At 44.4% G+C, this 23,906-nt stretch overlaps 1 protein-coding gene across 1 annotated transcript; it reads right to left on the bottom strand.

Annotated features, from left to right (window-relative positions):
- Window positions 1-22,181: 22,181 nt before the first annotated feature.
- LOC127309553 (uncharacterized) lies at window positions 22,182-23,787 on the bottom strand. Its single transcript, XM_051340362.2, has 3 exons — window positions 23,568-23,787; window positions 23,357-23,429; window positions 22,182-23,275 (listed from the first exon to the last, which is right to left on the bottom strand). The coding sequence occupies exons 1-3, from the start codon at window positions 23,574-23,576 to the stop codon at window positions 22,992-22,994; spliced, it is 366 nt and encodes a 121-aa protein (XP_051196322.1). The 5' UTR covers window positions 23,577-23,787; the 3' UTR covers window positions 22,182-22,991.
- Window positions 23,788-23,906: the final 119 nt, after the last annotated feature.

Raw genomic sequence — 23,906 nt, 5'->3', positions numbered from 1 at the left:
CAAGCTTCCTTCTCCTTTAGGACCCTGGATATCCTTGATCTGCAGTTCTCCCTCAACGAGCAGCAACTCCTTGGGGTGCATCCTCAGCTCCTCCATGTACAAGTTGTCAACGTCCTTGCAGGAGCTGTCCTTCGGAGTTTCCGACGAAGACATGATGGCTCTAGATCCGAAGCAAATCCTGGCAGAAACAGCTCGAAACAAAACACGTCGAGAAAACGATATACGGACCTCCAGGGGTCCGGGGGATTATATAGCAGGAATTTTCACGGCAAAAGGAAAGTACCAGGTCGAACCAGAGTCGGAAAGAGGCGACGAGGCGGCCATCTCATAGGGCGGCGCGGCCTGGCTGGGGCCCGCGCCGGCCTATGAGGGCACGCCCTCGTGCGTCTCCTCCACTCCGTTTCGATCTCGTAATTTTTCATATTTTCCAAAAACAGCAAAAACATTGTTCGGAAAGTAAATCGCGAACTTTTCATTACCAGTACTGTTACCTATTCAAAGTCGAGTTCTGGCAGACTGTCAATTTGACCTTTGATGAAAGCTTCCGGTGTTTCCACTCGAATAATATCAACATCTACATTATAAGAATCACCTGAGATATAATGCTTGAGTCTTTGTCCATTCACCACTTGTGTAGCATTGCCTTGGAGAGAGCTAATTTTAATTGCTCCTGAACGATACACCTCCTCAACAACATATGGTCCTTCCCATTTCGAGAGTAATTTCCCTGCAAAGAATCTGAGATGAGACCGATACAATAGGACTTTATCCCCAATATTAAATTCTCTTTTGATAATCCTTCTATCATGCCATTTTTTAACTTTCTCTTTAAAGAGTTTAGCATTTTTATAAGCTTCACTTCTCCATTCATCTAGAGAACTCAATTGCAGCAACCTCTTATTACCAGCTAGTTTAGGATCTTTATTTAATTCTCTAACAGCCCAATAAGCTTTGTGCTCTAGTTCTAAAGGTAAATGACAAGCTTTTCCATAAACCATTTTATAAGGTGACATTCCCATGGGATTTTTATAAGAAGTTCTATAAGCCCATAGTGCATCCTTCAATTTACTAGCCCAATTATTTCTAGTTTTATTAACAGTCTTTTCCAAGATAGATTTAATTTCTCTATTTGATAATTCTACTTGCCCACTAGTTTGAGGATGATAAGCGGAAGCAATTCTATGATTAATACCATATTTAGCAAGAGTTTTTCTAAAACCACCATGAATAAAATGAGAACCTCCATCAGTCATAATATATCTAGGAACTCCAAATCTAGGAAAAATAATATCTAAAAGCATTCTTAAAGAGGTCTCACCATCAGCACTTTTTGTAGGTATGGCTTCCACCCATTTAGTAACATAATCAACAACAACAACAAGTATATGAGTGTTACCTTCTGAAGAGGGAAAAGGTCCCATGAAGTCAAATCCCCAACAATCGAACGGTTCAATAACGAGAGTATAATTCATAGGCATTTCATTGCGTCTGGAGATATTACCAACCCTTTGACATTCATCACAAGATAAGATAAACTTCCTTGCATCTTTGAAGAGAGTTGGCCAATAAAAACCTGATTGTAGAACCTTTTGCGCGGTTCTATCTCCGGCGTGATGTCCTCCATAAGCACTACCATGACATTTACTCAATATCTCTTGTTGTTCATATTCGGGAACACATCTTCGCAGAATACCATCCACTCCTTCTTTATATAAGTGTGGGTCATCCCAAAAATAATGCCTCAAGTCATAAAAGAATTTCCTCCTTTGCTGAGCTGAAAAGGTTGGAGGCAAGTACTTGGAAACAATAAAGTTAGCATAATCAGCATACCAAGGGCTATCTCGCGAGCTCACCTTTATTACAGCCAATTGTTCATTTGGAAAACTATCATTAACAGGAACGAGATCATAAGCAATATTTTCCAATCTAGACAAATTATCAGCAACAGGATTATCAGCACCTTTCCTATCTACAATATGTAAATCAAATTCTTGCAACAGAAGTACCCATCTAATAAGCCTTGGCTTAGCATCTTTCTTTTGCATAAGGTATCTAATTGCAGCATGATCAGTATGTATAGTAACTTTTGAATCAACTATATAAGATCTAAACTTATCACAAGCAAAGACTACAGCTAACAATTCTTTTTCAGTAGTAGCATAATTTCTTTGAGCAGCATCAAGGGTTTTACTAGCATAATGAATAACATTCAATTTTTTATTTACTCGCTGTCCAAGAACAGCGCCTACAGCAAAATCACTAGCATCACACATAATTTCAAATGGTAAGTTCCAATCAGGAGGTTCAACTATAGGAGCAGTTGTTAAGGCTTTCTTTAGAGTTTCAAAAGCTTCCTTACAATCATCATCAAAAACAAAAGGTACATCTTTTTGAAGAAGATTAGTAAGAGGCTTTGAAATCTTGGAGAAGTCTTTAATAAACCTCCTATAAAACCCAGCATGACCAAGAACACTACGAATACCTTTAACATCCCTAGGATAGGGCATCTTCTCAATTGCTTCAACTTTAGCTCTATCAACTTCAATACCTTTCTCGGAACTTTTATGTCCCAATACAATTCCTTCATTAACCATAAAGTGGCATTTCTCCCAATTAGGAACAAGGTTAGTTTCTTCACATCTCTGCAAAACTTTATCAAGGTTCCGCAAGCAATTATCAAAAGAATTCCCATAGACAGAAAAATCATCCATGAATACCTCTACAATACTCTCGCAAAAGCCATGAAAAATAGCAGACATGCATCTTTGAAAAGTAGCAGGAGCATTACATAAACCAAAAGGCATACGTCTATAAGCATAAGTTCCATAGGGACAAGTGAAAGTGGTTTTCTCTTGATCCTTAGTTTTAACAGCAATTTGTGAAAACCCAGAATAACCATCAAGAAAGCAAAAGTGAGTATTTTTAGATAACCTTTCTAACATTTGATCAATAAAAGGCAAAGGGTAATGATCTTTTTAGTAACCTTATTAACTTTTCGATAATCAATGCAAATTCTATACCCTACAACTACTCTTTGAGGTATGAGCTCATCATTATCATTAGGCACAACAGTCATTCCTCCTTTCTTAGGAACACAATGCACAGGACTAACCCATCTACTATCAGCAATAGGATATATAATACCAGCTTCAAGAAGTCTTAATACCTCATTTCTTACCACATCCTTCATCTTAGGAATTAGACGACGCTGAGGTTCAACAACAGGCTTTGCATCATCTTCCATATTAATGGCATGTTGGCAAATAGAGGGAGAAATCCCCTTCAAGTCATCAAGAGTGTAGCCAATAGCACCTCCCAAGGCATCCCCTTCTTCATCGACAACATTATCAGGTTCCTCCCCTGAAACTATATTTTTATTCCATCACATCTTATGTGCTTTGCTTGGAGCGTCGGTTTGTTTTTGTTTTTTGTTTTGTTTGAATAAAATGGATCCTAGCATTCACTTTATGGGAGAGAGACACGCTCCGCTGTAGCATATGGACAAGTATGTCCTTAGTTTCTACTCATAGTATTCATGGCGAAGTTTCTTCTTCGTTAAATTGTTATATGGTTGGAATTGGAAAATGATACATGTAGTAATTGCTATAAATGTCTTGGGTAATGTGATACTTGGCAATTGCTGTGCTCATGTTTAAGCTCTTGCATCATATGATTTGCACCCATTAATGAAGAAATACATAGAGCATGCTAAAATTTGGTTTGCATATTTGGTTTCTCTAAGGTCTAGATAATATCTAGTATTGAGTTTGAACAACAAGGAAGACGGTGTAGAGTCTTATAATGTTTTCAATATGTCTTTTATGTGAGTTTTGCTGCACCGGTTCATCCTTGTGTTTGTTTCAAATAAGCCTTGCTAGCCTAAACCTTGTATCGAGAGGGAATACTTCTCATGCATCCAAAATACTTGAGCCAACCACTATGCCATTTGTGTCCACCATATCTACCTACTACATGGTATTTCTCCGCCATTCCAAAGTAAATTGCTTGAGTGCTACCTTTAAAATTCCATCATTCACCTTTGCAATATATAGCTCATGGGACAAATAGCTTAAAAACTATTGTGGTATTGAATATGTAATTATGCACTTTATCTCTTATTAAGTTGCTTGTTGTGCGATAACCATGTTCATTGGGGACGCCATCAACTACTCTTTGTTGAATTTCATGTGAGTTGCTATGCATGTTCGTCTTGTCTGAAGTAAGAGAGATCTACCACCTTATGGTTAAGCATGCATATTGTTAGAGAAGAACATTGGGCCGCTAACTAAAGCCATGATCCATGGTGGAAGTTTCAGTTTTGGACAAATATCCTCAATCTCATATGAGAAAATTATTAATTGTTGTTACATGCTTATGCATAAAAGAGGAGTCCATTATCTGTTGTCTATGTTGTCCCGGTATGGATGTCTAAGTTGAGAATAATCAATAGCGAGAAATCCAATGCGAGCTTTCTCCTTAGACCTTTGTACAGGCGGCATAGAAGTACCCCTTTGTGACACTTGGTTAAAACATGTGCATTGCGATGATCCCGGTAGTCCAAGCTAATTAGGACAAGGTGCGGGCACTATTAGTATACTATGTATGAGGCTTGCAACTTGTAAGATATAATTTACATGATACATATGCTTTATTACTACCGTTGACAAAATTGTTTCATGTTTTCAAAATCAAAGCTCTAGCACAAATATAGCAATCGATGCTTTTCCTCTATGGAGGACCATTCTTTTACTTTCAATGTTGAGTCAGTTCACCTATTTCTCTCCACCTCAAGAAGCAAACACTTGTGTGAACTGTGCATTGATTCCTACATATTTGCTTATTGCACTTATTATATTACTCTATGTTGACAATATCCATGAGATATACATGTTACAAGTTGAAAGCAACCGCTGAAACTTAATCTTCCTTTGTGTTGCTTCAATGCCTTTACTTTGAATTATTGCTTTATGAGTTAACTCTTATGCAAGACTTATTGATGCTTGTCTTGAAGTGCTATTCATGAAAAGTCTTTGCTATATGATTCACTTGTTTACTCATGTCATATACATTGTTTTGATCGCTGCATTCACTACATATGCTTTACAAATAGTATGATCAAGGTTATGATGGCATGTCACTCCAGAAATTATACTGTGTTATCGTTTTACCCGCTTCGGGACGAGCAGAACTAAGCTTGGGGATGCTGATACGTCTCCGACGTATCGATAATTTCTTATGTTCCATGCCACATTATTGATGTTATCTACATGTTTTATGCACACTTTATGTCATATTCGTGCATTTTACGGAACTAACCTATTAACAAGATGCCGAAGTGCCGATTCTTTGTTTTTGCTGTTTTTGGTTTCAGAAATCCTAGTAACGAAATATTCTCGGGAATTGGACGAAATCAACGCCCGGGGTCCTATTTTGCCACGAAGCTTCCGTAAGTCCGAAGAGGAGACGAAGTGGGGCCACGAGGTGCCCAGACCCTAGGCGGCGCGGCCCCCTTGGCCGCGCGGCCCGTGGTGTGGGGCCCTCGTGCCGCCTCCCGACCTGCCCTTCCGCCTACTTAAAGCCTCCGTTGCGAAACCCCCAGTACCGAGAGCCACGATACGGAAAACCTTCCAGAGACGCCGCCGCCGCCGATCCCATCTCGGGGGATCCAGGAGATCGCCTCCGGCACCCTGCCGGAGAGGGGAATCATCTCCCGGAGGACTCTACGCCGCCATGGTCGCCTCCGGAGTGATGTGTGAGTAGTCTACCCCTGGACTATGGGTCCATAGCAGTAGCTAGATGGTTGTCTTCTCCCCATTGTGCTTCATTGTCGGATCTTGTGAGCTGCCTAACATGATCAAGATCATCTATCTGTAATTCTATATGTTGCGTTTGTTGGGATCCGATGAATAGAGAATACTTGTTATGTTGATTATCAAAGTTATGTCTATGTGTTGTTTATGATCTTGCATGCTCTCCATTACTAGTAGATGCTCTGGCCAAGTAGATGCTTGTAACTCCAAGAGGGAGTATTTATGCTCGATAGTGGGTTCATGCCTGCATTGACACCGGGACGATGTGAGAAATTTCTAAGGTTGTGTTGTGCTGTTGCCACTAGGGATAAAACATTGATGCTATGTCTAAGGATGTAGTTGTTGATTACATTACGCACCATACTTAATGCAATTGTCTGTTGCTTTGCAACTTAATACTGGAGGGGGTTCGGATGATAACCTGAAGGTGGACTTTCTAGGCATAGATGCAGTTGGATGGCGGTCTATGTACTTTGTCGTAATGCCCAATTAAATCTCACTATACTCATCATAATATGTATGTGCATGGTCATGCCCTCTTTATTTGTCAATTGCCCAACTGTAATTTGTTCACCCAACATGTTGTTTATCTTATGGGAGAGACACCTCTAGTGAACTGTGGACCCCGGTCCAATTCTCTATACTGAAATACAATCTACTGCAATACTTGTTCTACTGTTTTCTGCAAACAATCATCTTCCACACAATACGGTTAATCCTTTGTTACAGCAAGCCGGTGAGATTGACAACCTCACTGTTTCGTTGGGGCAAAGTACTTTGGTTGTGTTGTGCAGGTTCCACGTTGGCGCCGGAATCCCTGGTGTTGCGCCGCACTACATCCCGCCGCCATCAACCTTCAACGTGCTTCTTGGCTCCTCCTGGTTCGATAAACCTTGGTTTCTTTCTGAGGGAAAACTTGCTGCTGTGCGCATCATACCTTCCTCTTGGGGTTCCCAACGAACGTGTGAGTTTGTTATCACCAGATTTTGGCCAAATCAGGAGGTGGGCCGTGAGGGAGATGGGCTTGGAAGATTACACGTGGAAGATCTCTAAAGCGGCCTTGCACGAAGAGTTTGGGCTAGATTGCCCGTGTATCTTTAATTATAGTAGATTGCATCTTAGATTGAAAGTTAGAGTTTGTATCGTGCACGGTGGGGATTGTTCCCACGTTAGAAAGTCCCCTGGACTATAAATATGTATCTAGGGTTTATAGAATAAACAACAACCAACGTTCAACCAACAAATCAATCTCGGCGCATCGCCAACTCCTTCGTCTCGAGGGTTTCTACCGGTAAGCAACATGCTGCCTAGATCGCATCTTGCGATCTAGGCAGCACAAGCTTTATGTTGTTCATGCGTTGCTCGTACTGAAGCCTTTTTGATGGCGAGCAACGTAGTTATCATAGATGTGTTAGGGTTAGCATAGTTCTTCGTATAACATGCTATCGTAGTGCAACCCTTGCATGTCTAGCCGCCCTCACACCTATCTTAGGTGTGGGGGCGGCACCCCGCTTGATCATTATTTAGTAGATCTGATCCGTTACGGTTGCTCCTTGTTCTACAAGGATTAGTTTAATATCTGCAATAGTTAGGCCTTACAAAGGGTTGGAGGATCCAGTGGCACGTAGGGTGTCGTTCGTCAGTCCTAGGCAGGATGTTCCGGGGATCAACCTCGTGTTGGTTTTTAGGCCCTACCTAGGATCGGCTTACGATCACCGTGCGTGGCCGCGAGGCCCAATCGTGAGTAGGATGATCCGATTATGCGGTGAAAACCCTAAATTGTCATAGATCGCATTAGCTTTATCTTGATCAAGCAGGACCACCATATATTCGTGCACCTCGTACGAATCATGGGTGGATCGGCTCCTTGAGCCGATTCACAGGATAACCTGAGAGCCGATCGAGGCTCGTATTTAATGTTTACGTGTATGCCATGCAGGAAACTAAGCAAGGCATCTCCATCACCTTCCTGACCAGGTATAGGTCAGGTGGCACGCCCTTGCATCAGCATCGGATGTGTGTACCAGAAGGCTTTGCGGGCCGTCGCTCGGAGGGACCTCGGCCAGCCGCAGCCCTAGGTTGTTCCCGGCTCTACTGTGTTGCCCGTCGCTGCCCGCCGGTGGGTTTTTGCAGCAACACATTCTGGCACGCCCGGTGGGACCAGCTTCGACATCAACCACCTCGCCATCTACATCTGAGATGGCGGACGGCACGCCAGTCACGTACGAGGATCTGACCGACGAGCTCAAGAAGAAGTATTACGAGATCAAAGTCATCCTCGAAGCCGACCTCATCAGCTCTTTCCACAGAACCCGTTCACATGGCATCAGGTGGAAGGGGTTCTCGCCTAATGGTGCACTAGATGGGATAGACCTCTCTGCCCCGTCGGAAGAACGCACCAGGTCCCTGCGGCAGGAGATCAACTACTTGGTGGCTCACTCGCTACACCGCCACTCTGAGAACCTGGTCAACACGTTGGAGCGTGTCGCTCTTCGCGTGATCCAGGAGATCATGAGGCACCAGTACTCGCCGTCAGGACCAGCCCTCGGGACGCATCAAGGAGAGTTGCCACTCCAGTCCCGTCCACCGCTGCCATTTGCGTTGGCAGCACCAGAAGTGCCGGCTTCACCGGCATTCGTCGTCTACAAGATCGGTGGTGACCCTAGTGACTACCAGTTCTTGCCTGAGGCGCCTAAGGAGATCCCTCACGGGTACACGTGCACGTATGTGCCAGATTGCGGTAACTGGGCGCTCACAAACCAGGCCACAACATCAGGGACTTCTGGGAAAACAGGAGGGACGTCAGCAACAGATCTTGAGAAGCAGACGTGGCTTACTAAGTACGCCACCCCGACAAACCTCCAGAGCTCAGCTCCTGCAGTTGGCTCAGAGCTGGAAAAGCAAACATGGCTGGCTAAGTACGCCACCCCGGCGAATCTTCAGAGTTCAATTCCTGCAGCCAGCACAGCGGATCGGATCAGTACCATACTGAGAGATCAGTTCGGCATGGTGCCGAAAAGGAGGGCAATCGGCTATTCCAAGCCGTACCCCGACGACTACGAGATGATCCCGCTACCACCTAAATATCGGCTCCCTGATTTTTCCAAATTCAGTGGATCAGATGGTTCCAGCTCCATCGAGCACGTAGGCCGATATTTGGCACAACTAGGACCGGCCTCAGTGTCGGATCAACTACGCGTGAGGCTCTTCTCACAGTCCCTCACGGGATCGGCTTTCGGGTGGTACACCTCGTTGCCACCAGACTCCATCCGGACTTGGAAGCAGTTGGAAGAGCAGTTCCATATGCAGTACCATTCAGAGGCTTCCGAGTCTGGCATTGCCGATCTAGCACAATTACGTCAGAAGCGTGGAGAAACTGTGACAGAATACATCCAGCGCTTCAGGAATCTTAGGAACCGATGTTATTCGGTTCGTATAACTGAAAAGGAAGCAGTCGAGTTGGCAGTAGCGGGCCTCGCAACACCGCTCAAGGACATGGCCTCCCAAGCAGACTATCCCTCACTGGCGCACATGGTTCAGAAACTATCGGCATATGAACAGCGCCACCCGGACCTGTACCAGGACAAATTCAAGCGTGCAGTAGTCCTGGTCGATGCAGAGGAAGACGAAGTTTCTGCGGGAGATCAAGAGATAGCAGTGGCTGAATGGACTCGGGGAGGAACCCCCGTGTCCTGCAAATGGGTAAAGCCACCAGGCCCGCCCAGGGGGTTTGATTTTGACGTGACCAAAACTGAGCAAATCTTCGACCTCCTGCTCAAGGAGAAGCAGTTGACGATTCCCGAAGGTCTCAAATTCCCCACGATGCAAGAGCTGAACGGAAAGCCATACTGCAAATGGCATAACTCGCTCTCCCATGCCACCAACGACTGCAGGGTGTGGCGTCAGCACATCCAAGCGGCGATAGAAAAAGGGCGTCTGATTTTCAACCAGTACGCCATGAAGGTCGACACTCAACCCTTCCCCGCCGTTAACATGGTAGAATGCACTTACCCTGAAGGTTGCCAGCCAGGGTCCTCGTTCAGCATCAACATGGTAGGACCTGGGCACCACTCTGGCAAAGATGGAGACGAGGGCAGCTGCTCTCGTAGCAAGGACACAGAGGAGGCCGCTCCACGCGATCGGCTCCGTCATGATGGCAAGCGCTACGTCACAGAGGGAGAAGTGAAGAACATAAGATATCAGCGACCCCTCTCTGATCACCTCCTCAACAAGTATGTGAGTCAGTATGACCAACGCCGATGATCCAGCGATGATGATGAAAGAGATCGTCTGGCTAGAGAAGCCAGAAGACATCGTCGGCACAATCACGATGAGGAGGAGCACGAGCGCCGTGCCGAAGGAAAATCCAGGGAGCAAGACGACAACGACAGGCACTGGGACTGCCCCTTCTTCAGACACTGCTGGGATTCAGGAATGAGCCGATTGCCCACAATCGGCAATTGCCCAGAATGCAACCAGAAGAAGAAGGAGGCAGCCAATGTGTCCGTGTTCAAGCGCTTAGGGCCTCTCCCGCCACAAAGCAAACGCGCTGAGTCCCCTTGGTGGGCAGATCTCGAGGATTCAGAAGACGAGGGACAAGAAGAAGACAGGTACCACCGGCCAAGGTGGTGCCCTGATGGACTCAGCCGTTCACAAAAGCGCAGGGTTCAGCGATTGCGCGGCCTGGAGGAAGCCGAAAGGTTATACTTGCATACGTTAAGGAAGGCACGACCTGATCTGGCTGCGAAAGTTCAGCGAACCCTGGACGAAGGGGGTCATCCACGGAAAATGGAGTGGCGCCCCAAGCAAAGGAAAGCCGATGATGAAACATCGGCTGGCACAAACATGGTGCTCGTCCTTCCGACGGAGCTTAGTGCTCCACGATTACACGATGCACTCAAGGTGGACGACAGCAAGCGCATCAAGTCAGAGGTTGGGCTAGTTTTATCCACCAGCCTGACCGAGTAGCAAGAACAAACCGATGAGCAAACGGGGCGAGGCTGATCCTTGTGATCGGCCCCAAAAATCTATGAAGGGACATTACAGAACCTTCAGTCAGCGCTTCAAATAATATGGAGGCCGACCCCAGCAATCGGCCAAAATTATCTTCACCACATGTTCTGCTTGTGTTCAGCATCGATCTGTTGGGCAGCGGCCACGTCGGCGGATGAAAGTCAGCGCGAATCCTTGCGGAGCCGACATGCAAGTGCAGTGCCTTGGCTAACCATAAAAGCCGATATCTGCAGTCACCTGGCAGATTCGGCTCGGGGGGCATATAGTCAGATGAACATGTGCAGATAAACATGTGTAAACATGTGTGCAGTGAAACACTGGGAGCCGATTAGGAAAAATCGGCCAGTAAAAATTTTTTACAGCCGATGCAAGGGCATCGACTTTAGAACTGAGAAACGAAGCCGATGCGCAGCCATCGACTCTAGTACAGTTACACAAGACCAAGACCTACTGGCTATGTGCTCATAGTTCACATCAACATCGACGTCCAGTGGAAGAAAGCTGATCAATGACCTGTGCATCCTCGCCAGTATTCTCGCCTTGATTAAGGCTCGGGGGGCAGCTAACTTGGCAGATGTTCTGTTTTGGGAGCCGATTGGAGTCGCATCGACTGACCCTGCATTGTGATCTTCTCTGAAAGCGGTTCAGGTGTGGCAAAAGAAAACTGCTGAAGCTACGGAGAGGAATCAGAAAAGGAGGCCGTCGGTTTTACAGATTTTTGGACCGTCCTGTTGCTGCAAGAATAGGAAAGGGACTGGATTCTCAAAATGGCCGATGAGTAGTCATCGGCTAAGGGATTGCGAAAATTATGTCAGATATCAAATCGCAGCCTGAATTTGAGAAGTGCTTGACTGACGGTCTAATCGGCATGTGAGTCCGGCTTCGCGGGCGTCCAAAGGAAAAGGAATCCGATACGTTGCTATCGGTCTTGGCATGACAGGCGGAGGAATGAAATTGGATTAATTGAAAGAACAATTTTCATTAATTCAAAGGAGCGGCTTTACAAGAAAGAGCCGATGGCTCTCAAAAGAAGGATCTAGTGCCTAGTGCACTGCTACTACTAGTCCTACTCTACTAGTCGTCGCTGTCCTCATCGTCGCCGTCGTCGATGTCGTCGGCGCTGCTCCCAGGAAGCTCCTCGTCACTGCTACCCCAGCCTTTGGTCGGAGCTTCGTCTTCCTCGTCATCATCATCATCCTCGCTGTCCGCCCAGGAGCGGAAGCGCTTGGTCGGCAGATACCCGATGGAGGAGGAGGATTCATCCTCCTCCTCTTCCTCCTCGTCATCATCATCGTCCTCACTGTCCGCCCAAGCGCGGAATCGCTTGGCCGGCAGAAGCTTAGTGGGGGAAGGGGGGCCGCCCTCCTCTTTTTCTTCCTTTTCCTCTACTTCTTCCCCCTTCCCGTCGGGGGAGGTGGGTTTCGCCCAAGGGTGGAGGTCGTCTTCACTCTCGCTTATCAGCTCCCCATCGATGAGGAACTTGAGGTCCTCTTCCCCATCGGTCAGAGGCAGGTCGCCCTCTGGCGCGTGGTCGGAGTTCCACTCCGGCTCACTCGAAGAGAAGGACTGGAGGGAGAGGCCGGAGGAGACAGAGGAAGAGGAAGGCATCGCTACAGAGGAAGAGGGTTTTTTGGTGCCGATGGCTGGAACAGAGGAAGGGGATGAAGAGGGCTAATCTATCGGCACGGTTAAATAATGAGAAGCCTGGTGAAATTTAATGCCATTGCAGTTTCCGAGGAAGTGATGCCAAAGTTATCAAATTTTGCAGAGAAGCTGGAAAGACAGGGCATCATGATGAAGAATACTGCGACAGGTCTGCTCTGCCACGACATGACCCTTCGAAGAAAAAACAGAGTGGTTTTGAAATTATCATTGCCAAAACCAGGGGGCATGTGTTATCACCAGATTTTGGCCAAATCAGGAGGTGGGCCGTGAGGGAGATGGGCTTGGAAGATTACACGTGGAAGATCTCTAAAGCGGCCTTGCACGAAGAGTTTGGGCTAGATTGCCCGTGTATCTTTAATTATAGTAGATTGCATCTTAGATTGAAAGTTAGAGTTTGTATCGTGCACGGTGGGGATTGTTCCCACGTTAGAAAGTCCCCTGGACTATAAATATGTATCTAGGGTTTATGGAATAAACAACAACCAACGTTCAACCAACAAATCAATCTCGGCGCATCGCCAACTCCTTCGTCTCGAGGGTTTCTACCGGTAAGCAACATGCTGCCTAGATCGCATCTTGCGATCTAGGCAGCACAAGCTTTATGTTGTTCATGCATTGCTCGTACTGAAGCCTTTTTGATGGCGAGCAACGTAGTTATCATAGATGTGTTAGGGTTAGCATAGTTCTTCGTATAACATGCTATCGTAGTGCAACCCTTGCATGTCTAGCCGCCCTCACACCTATCTTAGGTGTGGGGGCGGCACCCCGCTTGATCATTATTTAGTAGATCTGATCCGTTACGGTTGCTCCTTGTTCTACAAGGATTAGTTTAATATCTGCAATAGTTAGGCCTTACAAAGGGTTGGAGGATCCAGCGGCACGTAGGGTGTTGTTCGTCAGTCCTAGGTAGGATGTTCCGGGGATCAACCTCGTGTTGGTTTTTAGGCCCTACCTAGGATCGGCTTACGATCACCGTGCGTGGCCGCGAGGCCCAATCGTGAGTAGGATGATCCGATTATGCGGTGAAAACCCTAAATCGTCGTAGATCGCATTAGCTTTATCTTGATCAAGCAGGACCACCATATATTCGTGCACCTCGTACGAATCATGGGTGGATCGGCTCCTTGAGCCGATTCACAGGATAACCTGAGAGCCGATCGAGGCTCGTATTTAATGTTTACGTGTATGCCATGCAGGAAACTAAGCAAGGCATCTCCATCACCTTCCTGACCAGGTATAGGTCAGGTGGCACGCCCTTGCATCAGCATCGGACGTGTGTACCAGAAGGCTTTGCGGGCCGTCGCTCGGAGGGACCTCGGCCAGCCGCAGCCCTAGGTTGTTCCCGGCTCTACTGTGTTGCCCGTCGCTGCCCGCCGGTGGGTTTTGGCAGCAACAGAGTTACACGCCATCACCTACTAGCATATCTCATAAAAGAAATATGTAGTGATTACCACATATACTATAAGCATTGCTACGGAAGATATAATCTTATCGTAGTCAACTCTTTGAACTTTGTTGTAAACAACTTTTCAACAAATCGAGCTTCTTCAAGGATATTCCATCCAAGTCCATCAATTTTATAGATCCATTTACTTTCAAAAAGTATTCATCTATTTTGGATTTCATGGCGTATAGCCATTTTTAACGGAGTTAGGGCCCATCATAACTTCTTTGTTTGTAGTTGGTTTATCATTGTTTCAAAATCAATCCTTTGTCCACAAATCATTTATTTGATCACAAAGTAAACCATACCTACAAGGTTCAATATGTACTTCGATCTCCATGGCTAAAACACTTTGTAGTCATGTGAGCCATGATCGTCGTGGCCGCTTCTGAAACCAATTCCGATGCTGCGCTACTCTGATCATTATGCTCAGGTTCATAAACCTTATCTAATTATATTGTCCTCCCACTCAAATACTTCACTAGAAACAATTTTCTCGGAAATAAGAAACATTGACAAACATTTTTTGTCTTTGTCTCGTGGGAAGAATTCCCAAAATCTCTGGGATAACCAACAAAGACATTCATCCGATTTTGGTTGTAAACTCTTAGACCAAAATTTAAAGAAAAGACTATTAGGGTTTATACCCATACCATAACTCGTATGGTGTCATTTCAACGGATCATGATGATGCTCTATTCAGTGTAAAAGCGGTAGTCACTAAAGCATAATCCACAAAATATAATGGCATCAATATTTTATCTCATCATTGATCCAACAAGGTTTGGATACATCTCTCGGATACTATATCATCATTATGATACTCCAAGAAATGTGAGTTGTAGAACAATTTCATGACTCTCTTAGATGTTCGCTAAAACTCGTAATTCAAATATTTCCACCATGATCCAATCATAGATATTTGACTTTTCTATTACGATGATTTCCACTTCATGCTGAAATTTATTTGAACCCATTCAAATGTTTCAAACTTCTTCCTTATCGAATATATCCACATATATATACTCAATTCATTGTTGAAAGTTTTCATGAAGTAGAAGAATCTCCCGCACACAACTATGCTCAGTGAACCATATACATCATTATGTATTTTTCCACTAAGTTTGTTGCCCGTTCAACTCTTGGCCTATGAACGGTATTTTAATCATTCTCTTTAGAAAAGATTTGCAAGCGCCAAATGATTCAAAAATCAAATGACTCCAAAAATCCATTTGCATGGAGTTCCTTCATGCGTTCCTTTCTAACATGACCTAAATGGCGGTTCCACAAATAAGTGGAATTCAAATCATTTGCCTTATGGCATTTTAGCGTCAGTGTTATGTATGTGTGTTTCACCATTAAGATTTATAATAACTTATCCATCATACATGGAGTAATGTCATAATTTGAACAACTCATTGTTTTCATTTGACCAGAGCAAAATAACAATTATTAAGTTCTTTATTATAAATTCTAAGGGCTAGATAGAATGCCAACGACGAACATAATAACACTTTATTTTGTTCTAGACGTGCATTCCTATCATATTCCTTGTCAGTCACTTAGGCCATTGTATTCTTGTATTGCGTTGTTTTGTATGACACTTCATACCAACCAATATAGTACTAATACCCAAGAATTTCATAGTGTGACCTAACTAGGAATACAACCATAACATGTATATCATTTATATACACCTGAGCTAGACTTTCTAGTCTTTTCTTTCTTTCTGCCAAAATATCTTTTGCAATTTCTCTTTTAGTTTTCCTCATTATTCAGAAAAACACTTCAACATCAATAACTTCTAGGTTTGTTGGTCTAATACCAATAACCTTGAGGTTTTTATTTTGAAGTTCATCATCATATGACAAGTGTTCTAGATTTCACTATTAGTAACTTTGTAATACGATGAACAATTTCACTCATAATTTTATCCATCAATTCATGACAACTTTCTGAGACCATGTCTGTACATGCTAGGCTCATAAAGTTTAACCTTAGTATTCGCATGTGCAAATCTGGCTTGCACCCGTTGTATGCACACGTAGAATCTATCACACCCGATCATCACGTGATGCTTCGATACGACGAGTCTTAGCAACGGCGCATACTAAGGATGATAACTTCATGGATATGCGAATATCGTTAGTGCCCCAATAGTTGGAGGATTGTGACGCCTGGCGTCTTCAACCTTCATACATTCCCATAAAACTTATGAGTTTATGTAGTCTCACCAAATTATATTCTATCATCTTGCAATAAGGTCTTAGATATCACATATATCTTATACCTTGATTATTTCTGAAAACTAAATTTTCAGCTCCTTACTTTTCAAACAGATTTGAACTTCAAGTTTTACGGAGACAAGATAACTTTAGTTACTAATTGAAACCATAGCTCTTTGAATCAATAATGTGAGGTTTACTAAAAGTTTGCAGTATGATTTAATCAATTCTTGATTCTTTAACAATACGGTACCAATCCGTAAAGTTTCTTGTCAGATTTTAACAGTATTTCTATCTCAATAACAAGACTAGCGCATAGTAGAAAACGGATGCCAATACTACAAAATTAATTCAAAATACTACTCAGACTATGTTTATGATAATTAGTTCATGTTCTAATCTAATTACTAATGAACTCCCACTTAATACAACATCCCTCATAGTTGTTAAGTGGTACACGATCCAAATCCACTACACCAAAACCGATCATCACGTGAGATGATGTAGCTTCAATGGTGAACATCAACATGTTGATCATATCATCCATATGAATCATGTTCAACCTTTCGGTTTCCGTTGTCCCGAGGCCATGTCTGTACATGCTAGGCTCGTCAAGCAAACCCAAGTATTCCGCGTGTGCAACATGGCTTACACCCGTTGTATATGAACGTTGAATCTATCACATCCGATCATCACGAGATGCTTCGAAACGACGAACTTTGGCAATGGTGCATACGAGGGGAGAACATTTTATTATCTTGATATTAATGTGAGGGATCATCTTATAATGCTACCGCCGCGTTCTAAGCAAAATAAGATGCATAAAAGGATTAACATCACATGCAGTTCATATGTGATATGATATAGCCCTTTTGTCTTTGCGCCTTCGATCTTCATCTCCAAAGCACGGACATGATCTCCATCATCAATGGGCATGATCTCCATCATTATCGGCGTAGCGTCAAGGTCCATGGCGCCGTCTTCATGGTTGTTCACCTCATGTAGCAACTATTACAACTACTTTGAAATACTACTCAACATGAAATTTAAAGACAACCATAAGGCTCCTGCCAGTTACCACAATACAATAATGATCATCTCATACATATTCATCATCACATTATGGCCATATCATATCAACAAACCCTGCAAAAATAAGTTAGACGTCTCTAATTTGGTTTGCATATTTTACGTGGTTTAGAGTTTTCGAGAGAGATCTAATCTACCTACGAACATGAACCACAACGTTGATACTAATGTTTTCAATAGAGGAGTAAGTTGAATCTTCACTATAGTAGGAGAGACAGACACCCGCAAAGCCTCTTATGCAATACAAGTTGCATGTCGAACGAGGAACAAGTCTCATGAACGCGGTCATGTAAAGTTAGTCCGGGCCGCTTCATCCCACTATGCCACAAAGATGCAAAGTACTCAAACCAAAGATAACAAGAGCATCAACGCCCACAAAACCATTGTGTTCTACTCGTGCAACCATCTATGCATAGACACGGCTCTGATACCACTGTAGGGATTCATTGCATAGAAAACAAAAAAATTCCTACCGCGAGAACGCAATCCAAGCCAAGATGCAATCTAGAAGACGGGAGCAACGAGGGGATGATCAAGACTAACCCTTGAAGATTTCCAAAGCCTATAAGAGTAGGCTCTTATTGCTGCGGTAGACGATCACTTGCCGCTTGCAAAAGCGCGTAGAAGATCTTGATCACGGTGCCACAATCGGGCAGCACCTCCGTACTCGGTCACACGTTCGGTGTTGATGAAGACGACGTCCTTCTCCCCGTTCCAGCGGGCAGCGTAAGTAGTAGCTCCTCCTTGAATCCGGCAGCACGATGGCGTGGTGGCGGTGGTGGTGGAGAACTCCGGCAGGGCTTCGCCTATGCGCTGCGGGAGTATTATGTGGAGGAGGAGAGGCTAGGGATTGGAGAGAGGGGGAGGCTAGGGCGCCGGCCAAGGGCAGCCATAGGTGGTGCGGCCAAGAGTGGGCAGCCCCCTCCCTCTCCTCCTCATTATATAGGTGGAAATCCCCAAGTGTTGGTATCCAAGTCTTCGAATAAGACCCCAACAATGAAACCTCCCATAGGTGGGAAACCTACTCAAGGGGGGAAACCCCACTCAAGGTGGGACTCCCACCCCTTCCTTTGGGGGTTGGCCGGCCACCCTTTGGGGAGTCCACCTTGGAATCCTCCCCTTTAGGGTTGGCTGGTCATGCAAGGTGGAGTCCCTCCGGGACTCCACTTTCCATGGTGATTTCTTCCGGACTTTTCTAGAACCTTCTAGAACCTGCCATAAATGCACCGGATCATTTCCAAACTTGGAATATGACTTCCTATATATGAATCTTATTCTCCGGACCATTCCGGAACTCCTCGTGATGTCCGGGATCTCATCCGGGACTCCGAACAAATATTCGAACTCCATTCCATATTCAAGTTCTACCATTTCAACATCAAACCTTAAGTGTGTCACCCTACGGTTCGCGAACTATGCGGACATGGTTGAGTACTCACTCCGACCAATAACCAATAGCGGGATCTGGAGATCCATAATGGCTCCCACATATTCAACGATGACTTCAGTGATCGAATGAACCATTCACATACGATACCAATTCCCTTTGGCACGCGATATTTTACTTGTCCGAGGTTTGATCATCGGTATCACTCTATACCTTGTTCAACCTCGTCTCCTGGCAAGTACTCTTTACTCGTACCGTGGTATGTGGTCTCTTATGAACTTATTCATATGCTTGCAAGACATTAGACGACATTCCACCGAAAGGGCCCAGAGTATATCTATCCGTCATCGGGATGGACAAATCCCACTGTTGATCCATATGCCTCAACTCATACTTTCCGGATACTTAATCCCACCTTTATAACCACCCATTTACGTAGTGGCGTTTGGTGTAATCAAAGTACCTTTCCGGTATAAGTGATTTACATGATCTCATGGTCATAAGGACTAGGTAACTATGTATCGAAAGATTATAGCAAATAACTCAATGACGTGATCTTATGCTATGCTTAATTGGGTGTGTCCATTACATCATTCATATAATGATATAACCTTGTTATTAATAACATCCAATGTTCATGATTATGAAACTAATCATCCATTAATCAACAAGCTAGTTAAGAGGCATACTAGGGACTCTTTGTTGTCTACATATCACACATGTACTAATGTTTCGGTTAATACAATTATAGCATGATATATAAACATTTATCATAAACATAAAGATATATAATAACCACTTTTATTATTGCCTCTTGGGCATATCTCCTTCACAATGAGCTAGAGAAGCTGTTTGATGGATGCGAGGTAAATCACATCAGCAGGTTGAGCAATGATGAAGCCGACGTTCTTGCAAATATCGGGTCGCAATGTCTCGCGATTCCACCAGGCGTGTTTTGGGAGGAAATAGCCAAGAGATCTACAAAGCCGAAGAAACCAAAGAAGAAGGAGAAGGATGAGAAACCCTCGGGGGCTACAAAAGCAGCACTGGAAGAAGAAGAGGAACAGGACTTAGTAATGATGGTGCAAATTCCATGGATGCAAGCGTACATATCATACATCCTAAGGAAAGAATTACCCGATGATCCAGTTGAAGCAAGGCGAGTTATCAGACGTTCTAAAGCCTTTACTGTGGTCAAAGGGGAGTTATACAAGAGAAGTATTTCAGGAGTGTTACAAAGGTGCGTCACACCTGAAGAAGGAAGGCTAATTTTGAAGGATGTACACGAAGGAATATGCGGTCATCATGCAAGCAGCCGAGCTATAGCAGTCAAGGTTTTCAGAGCAGGATTTTATTGCTTGACAGCAATTGAGGATGCGAAAGAAATAGTTCGTACTTGCGACGCGTGCCAGAGATTTGCCGCAAAACCTCACTCTCCGGCAGCGGAATTGATGCCAATACCGTTGTCTTGGCCCTTTGCTCAGTGGGGTCTCGACATGGTGGGAAAATTACACAAGGCCTCGCTAGGAGGATACGAGTATATGCTCGTCGTTGTCGAAAAATTCACCAAGTGGATAGAAGCAAAGCCAATAAATTCACCAGATGGAGCGTCTGCAATCAAGTTCGTGAAAAGTATCGTCTCCCGGTTTGGAGTACCTCATAGCATAGTCACGGACAATGGCAGTAATTTCACATCCAAGGAATTCAAGGCATATTGTGCAGAGGTAGGCATCAAACTACACTTTGCATCAGTTGCGCACTCGCAGACCAATGGTCAAGTCTAGAAAGACAATGATATGATCTGCAATGGTATCAAGAAACGCTTGCTAGCACCATTGGAAAAAGCGCAACATACTTGGCCAGAGGAGCTGCCAAGTGTATTATGGAGTATTCGAACAACACCAAATATAGCGACACAGGAGACTCCTTTTTTCCTAGTCCATGGAGCTGAGGCAGTGCTGCCGATAGAAATAGAGCATGATTCTCCAAGAGTCACGGAATATGACAAAGAAGCTTCCAGAAAAGCATTGGAGGACGATGTCGATGCACTTGACGAAGCTCAAGACGAGTGTTATCACGGGTCACTAAGTACCAGCAAGACCTAGAAAACTACCACAGTCGACGTTTGCGACCAAGATCCTTTCAGGTAGGCGACTTAGTTCTTTGGCTCACACAAAAAAAAGCCATGAAAAAACTCGAGTCGCCGTGGCTTGGCCCTTACATCGTCACAGAAGTACTCGAAGGAGGAGCATACAGGATAAAGGACAAGAAGACAGGGATTGCCGAGCAAAATCCGTGGAACGTGGCGCAGCTAAGGCGTTTTTACGCTTCAAGTCCAAATATAGTCCTCCTTGTAAACATAAAATATACTGAAACGCCCGCGAGTTTTCAGACGCACTCTTTTCCTTTCAGGGCACCGAGTGGGGCTGAAAGGTTTTTAATGAGGCGGGCTCGCGGTGCTGCAATATAGTAAAAGATATTGGTGATATACATCTTTTTTCATCGACGGGCTCGGGAGCTCATAACCCGTGGCAACAAAATATATATACATTCTCGCAAAATAGCAAAATTCATCGTGGCGTAAAAATAGCTCGAGCACCGGCCAAAGGCTCGGGGGCTTTGCAATATAGATTACACAATACACACAACCTTATCTTCCAGAAAAATTCGACAAGGAAAAATATACAGGAACTCCCCCAATATAGTAAAATTCAGTTGCTACCTAGTATATCATCCATGTTTATCCTGTCGTTGTTTGCAGCACCAGTTCTATGTTCAGCATAGCTACCCTTCACGAATAATTCAGCATCCATCCGAAGAAGCTCGTCCATCATCTCTTCTGCTACAGGAGTTACAGTGTCGTTGATTTTATCAATGTTCCTCTTCCGCTTCGCCTGCTTGGCCAGACACTTGGTGACAATGCGAGTCAGATCTAACTTCGGGTAGCAGATCTGTATCATAATCATAGCGAATCTTGCCCCAGCTGATAGTTGAGCCCGCACAAATTCATGAATACGAGGGGCATCTCGAAATTTCTCCATCAAAGCAGGAAGGGTTTCTGGAATTTTGTTGCGTGGAAACATGCTACTATAGACTAAAGACAAAGTTCTCGTGCAGAAGTCGAGAAAGTCGCGGACCTGACTCGCGCGATCTTGAAATCTGATTATTTGGCGAGTACGCTCAGGAGTGACCCAGAAATTGGAACCATGCTGACGAGCAAGCCTGAGAAGCACATTGGTTCGAGCTTCAACTCGTTGATCTTCGGCAGCAGTATCCAAAAAAGAGCCTGTTTTAGCGGAAGCATCAATGAGGAATAAAAGACAGTAAGAACAAAATATAGTACGACCACGTTTGCGAAGCGTACCCGTCATATCCAAGCTAGCATCGTTCATCAGTTGAAGCATAAAATTTTCTCGAGAAGTAGCTTCAGCAGCTTCAGCAACCGCAGTCTCCTTCAACGCTATGGCTTCCTGAGCTTGCTGAACAGCCAGTCTTTCATTTTCAGATGATCTTCGAGACTGTTCCATTATCACGAGAGCTTGTTTTTTCATCTACTGCAGTTGTTGACGGAGTTCGTCCAAATCTTCATTATGTGCAGCACTCGATGAACCTCCAATAAACTCGTCAGCGGAGGACTTTTTCGAGCAAGACGCAGCAGGCAGAGCAGCCGAGGAAGGCACCACAGTATAGTTGTCAAAAATTAACTAGAGAGAAAATACTTCGATATCAATAATTCGGCACCATAGCTTTTTCATTAATAAGGTCAGATATTTACAAAGCTATTACAAAGAAGGGCTCCTACAGGACTAGTGGGGCAGTTGTCGCCAAAACTATTGTGGCGACAACATCAAAAGAAAAACAAAACAAAAAAAGAGGTAAGGTGGTCTACTTGAGCTCCGGCTTCGATGAACTAGGAGCTGAAGTTGGCTTGCACCCAAGGAAGGCAAGGATTTTCTTCGAGTGTGGCTTGGCAGCCTTAATCAAAGACTGCCACTTCTTCGTCTCCATCTCCTTTATATCGCCAACTTTAGCCCAGTCGACATCTTGTTGGCTGTCAGCAACCAAGGCAATGGTGCCTTCAACACCAATCTTCAGGCCTTCTTGTCGCAGATTGAGCCCAAGATCTTCTTTAGAATTGAAGCACTTGGCGAGAGCAGTAAAAATCTCGGGCTCTTTTTTCTTCGTGAAGAAGTAGGGGAAAAGCTTCAACAGACCTGCTTTAGCGTCAGCAAGGCCTTCGCGTGCCTCGTCTCCATGAATTTCAAGGAAGGAGAGCGCGTCAAGAAGGCGATCGCCCTCAGGATTTTCCAAGTCAAAATCTTGATGCATTTTCCCTAAAACAAGCAAAAGGAAGCTCGTCAAAAGTGCGCCAGGAAGAATATGATCACCCGAAGAAATAACAATGGTTTGAAGCACTCACCGACAAAACGTCGACTCTGCGACTCCAAGCGAGTAAGGATTTCCTCTTCACGAGCAGATTGCTGAGCAATGTTTTCGCTTAAAGAAGTTTCCGCGTCTTGAAGTCTTTTTCGAAGAACTTCGACATCGACAGCATCTGATTCAGCTTTCTTGCGAGCTTTTTCGCTTTGCTCCAATTCAAGAGCAAGAGCATCAGCATGTTTGTTGGCTTCTGCAAGATTGGCTGGCAAAACAATTGATAGAAACAAATGTCATGACAAAATGATGGAGAGTTTATCCACCCGAAGAAGCAGCAAAATATTACCTTCAAGCTTTTTAGCATGGTCACGGTACCCGACGAATTGGGTACCAAGACGGATAAACTCCTTCATCAAAGGCTGAAAAGAAAATCAGAGAAAGAGAAATCAATATAGGCCGCGAAAGTTCGACAGCAACAAGCAAAGGAGATGCAAGAAACAAAGGAGAGTCGAAAGCATTGGAATATTCGGAACATAAAAGAAGAAGTGAAAACTTACATCATCCATTGAAGGAGTCGTGGAACCACCAATTAGCAGGGTGGACTCCTTGGTTGGTTCGACCCTAGCTCTCTTTGGTGAAGAGGCACGGGGGCTCGCAACTGGAGTTGGGTGCTCAATGTCTTGCTGAGGAGGCGAAGTTTCATCTCCATCAGGTTGAGCTTCAGAGACAACTAAAGTACGCGACGTACTCGTTCGAGCAGTCACGTCAATAGGTGGATTTTCATCCTCGTCACCACTACAATAAATAGTCGACAATATAAGAAACAACATAGGCAAAATATCGAGAGCAAACAACAAAGAGCAGCAAGAACTTACGAGCTGACAAGGGCATCTTCG

This window comes from Lolium perenne, chromosome 6 (assembly GCF_019359855.2).
Source record: "Lolium perenne isolate Kyuss_39 chromosome 6, Kyuss_2.0, whole genome shotgun sequence".
Classification (NCBI taxonomy): domain Eukaryota; kingdom Viridiplantae; phylum Streptophyta; class Magnoliopsida; order Poales; family Poaceae; genus Lolium; species Lolium perenne.
This window is presented reverse-complemented; position numbering and strand designations above follow the sequence as displayed.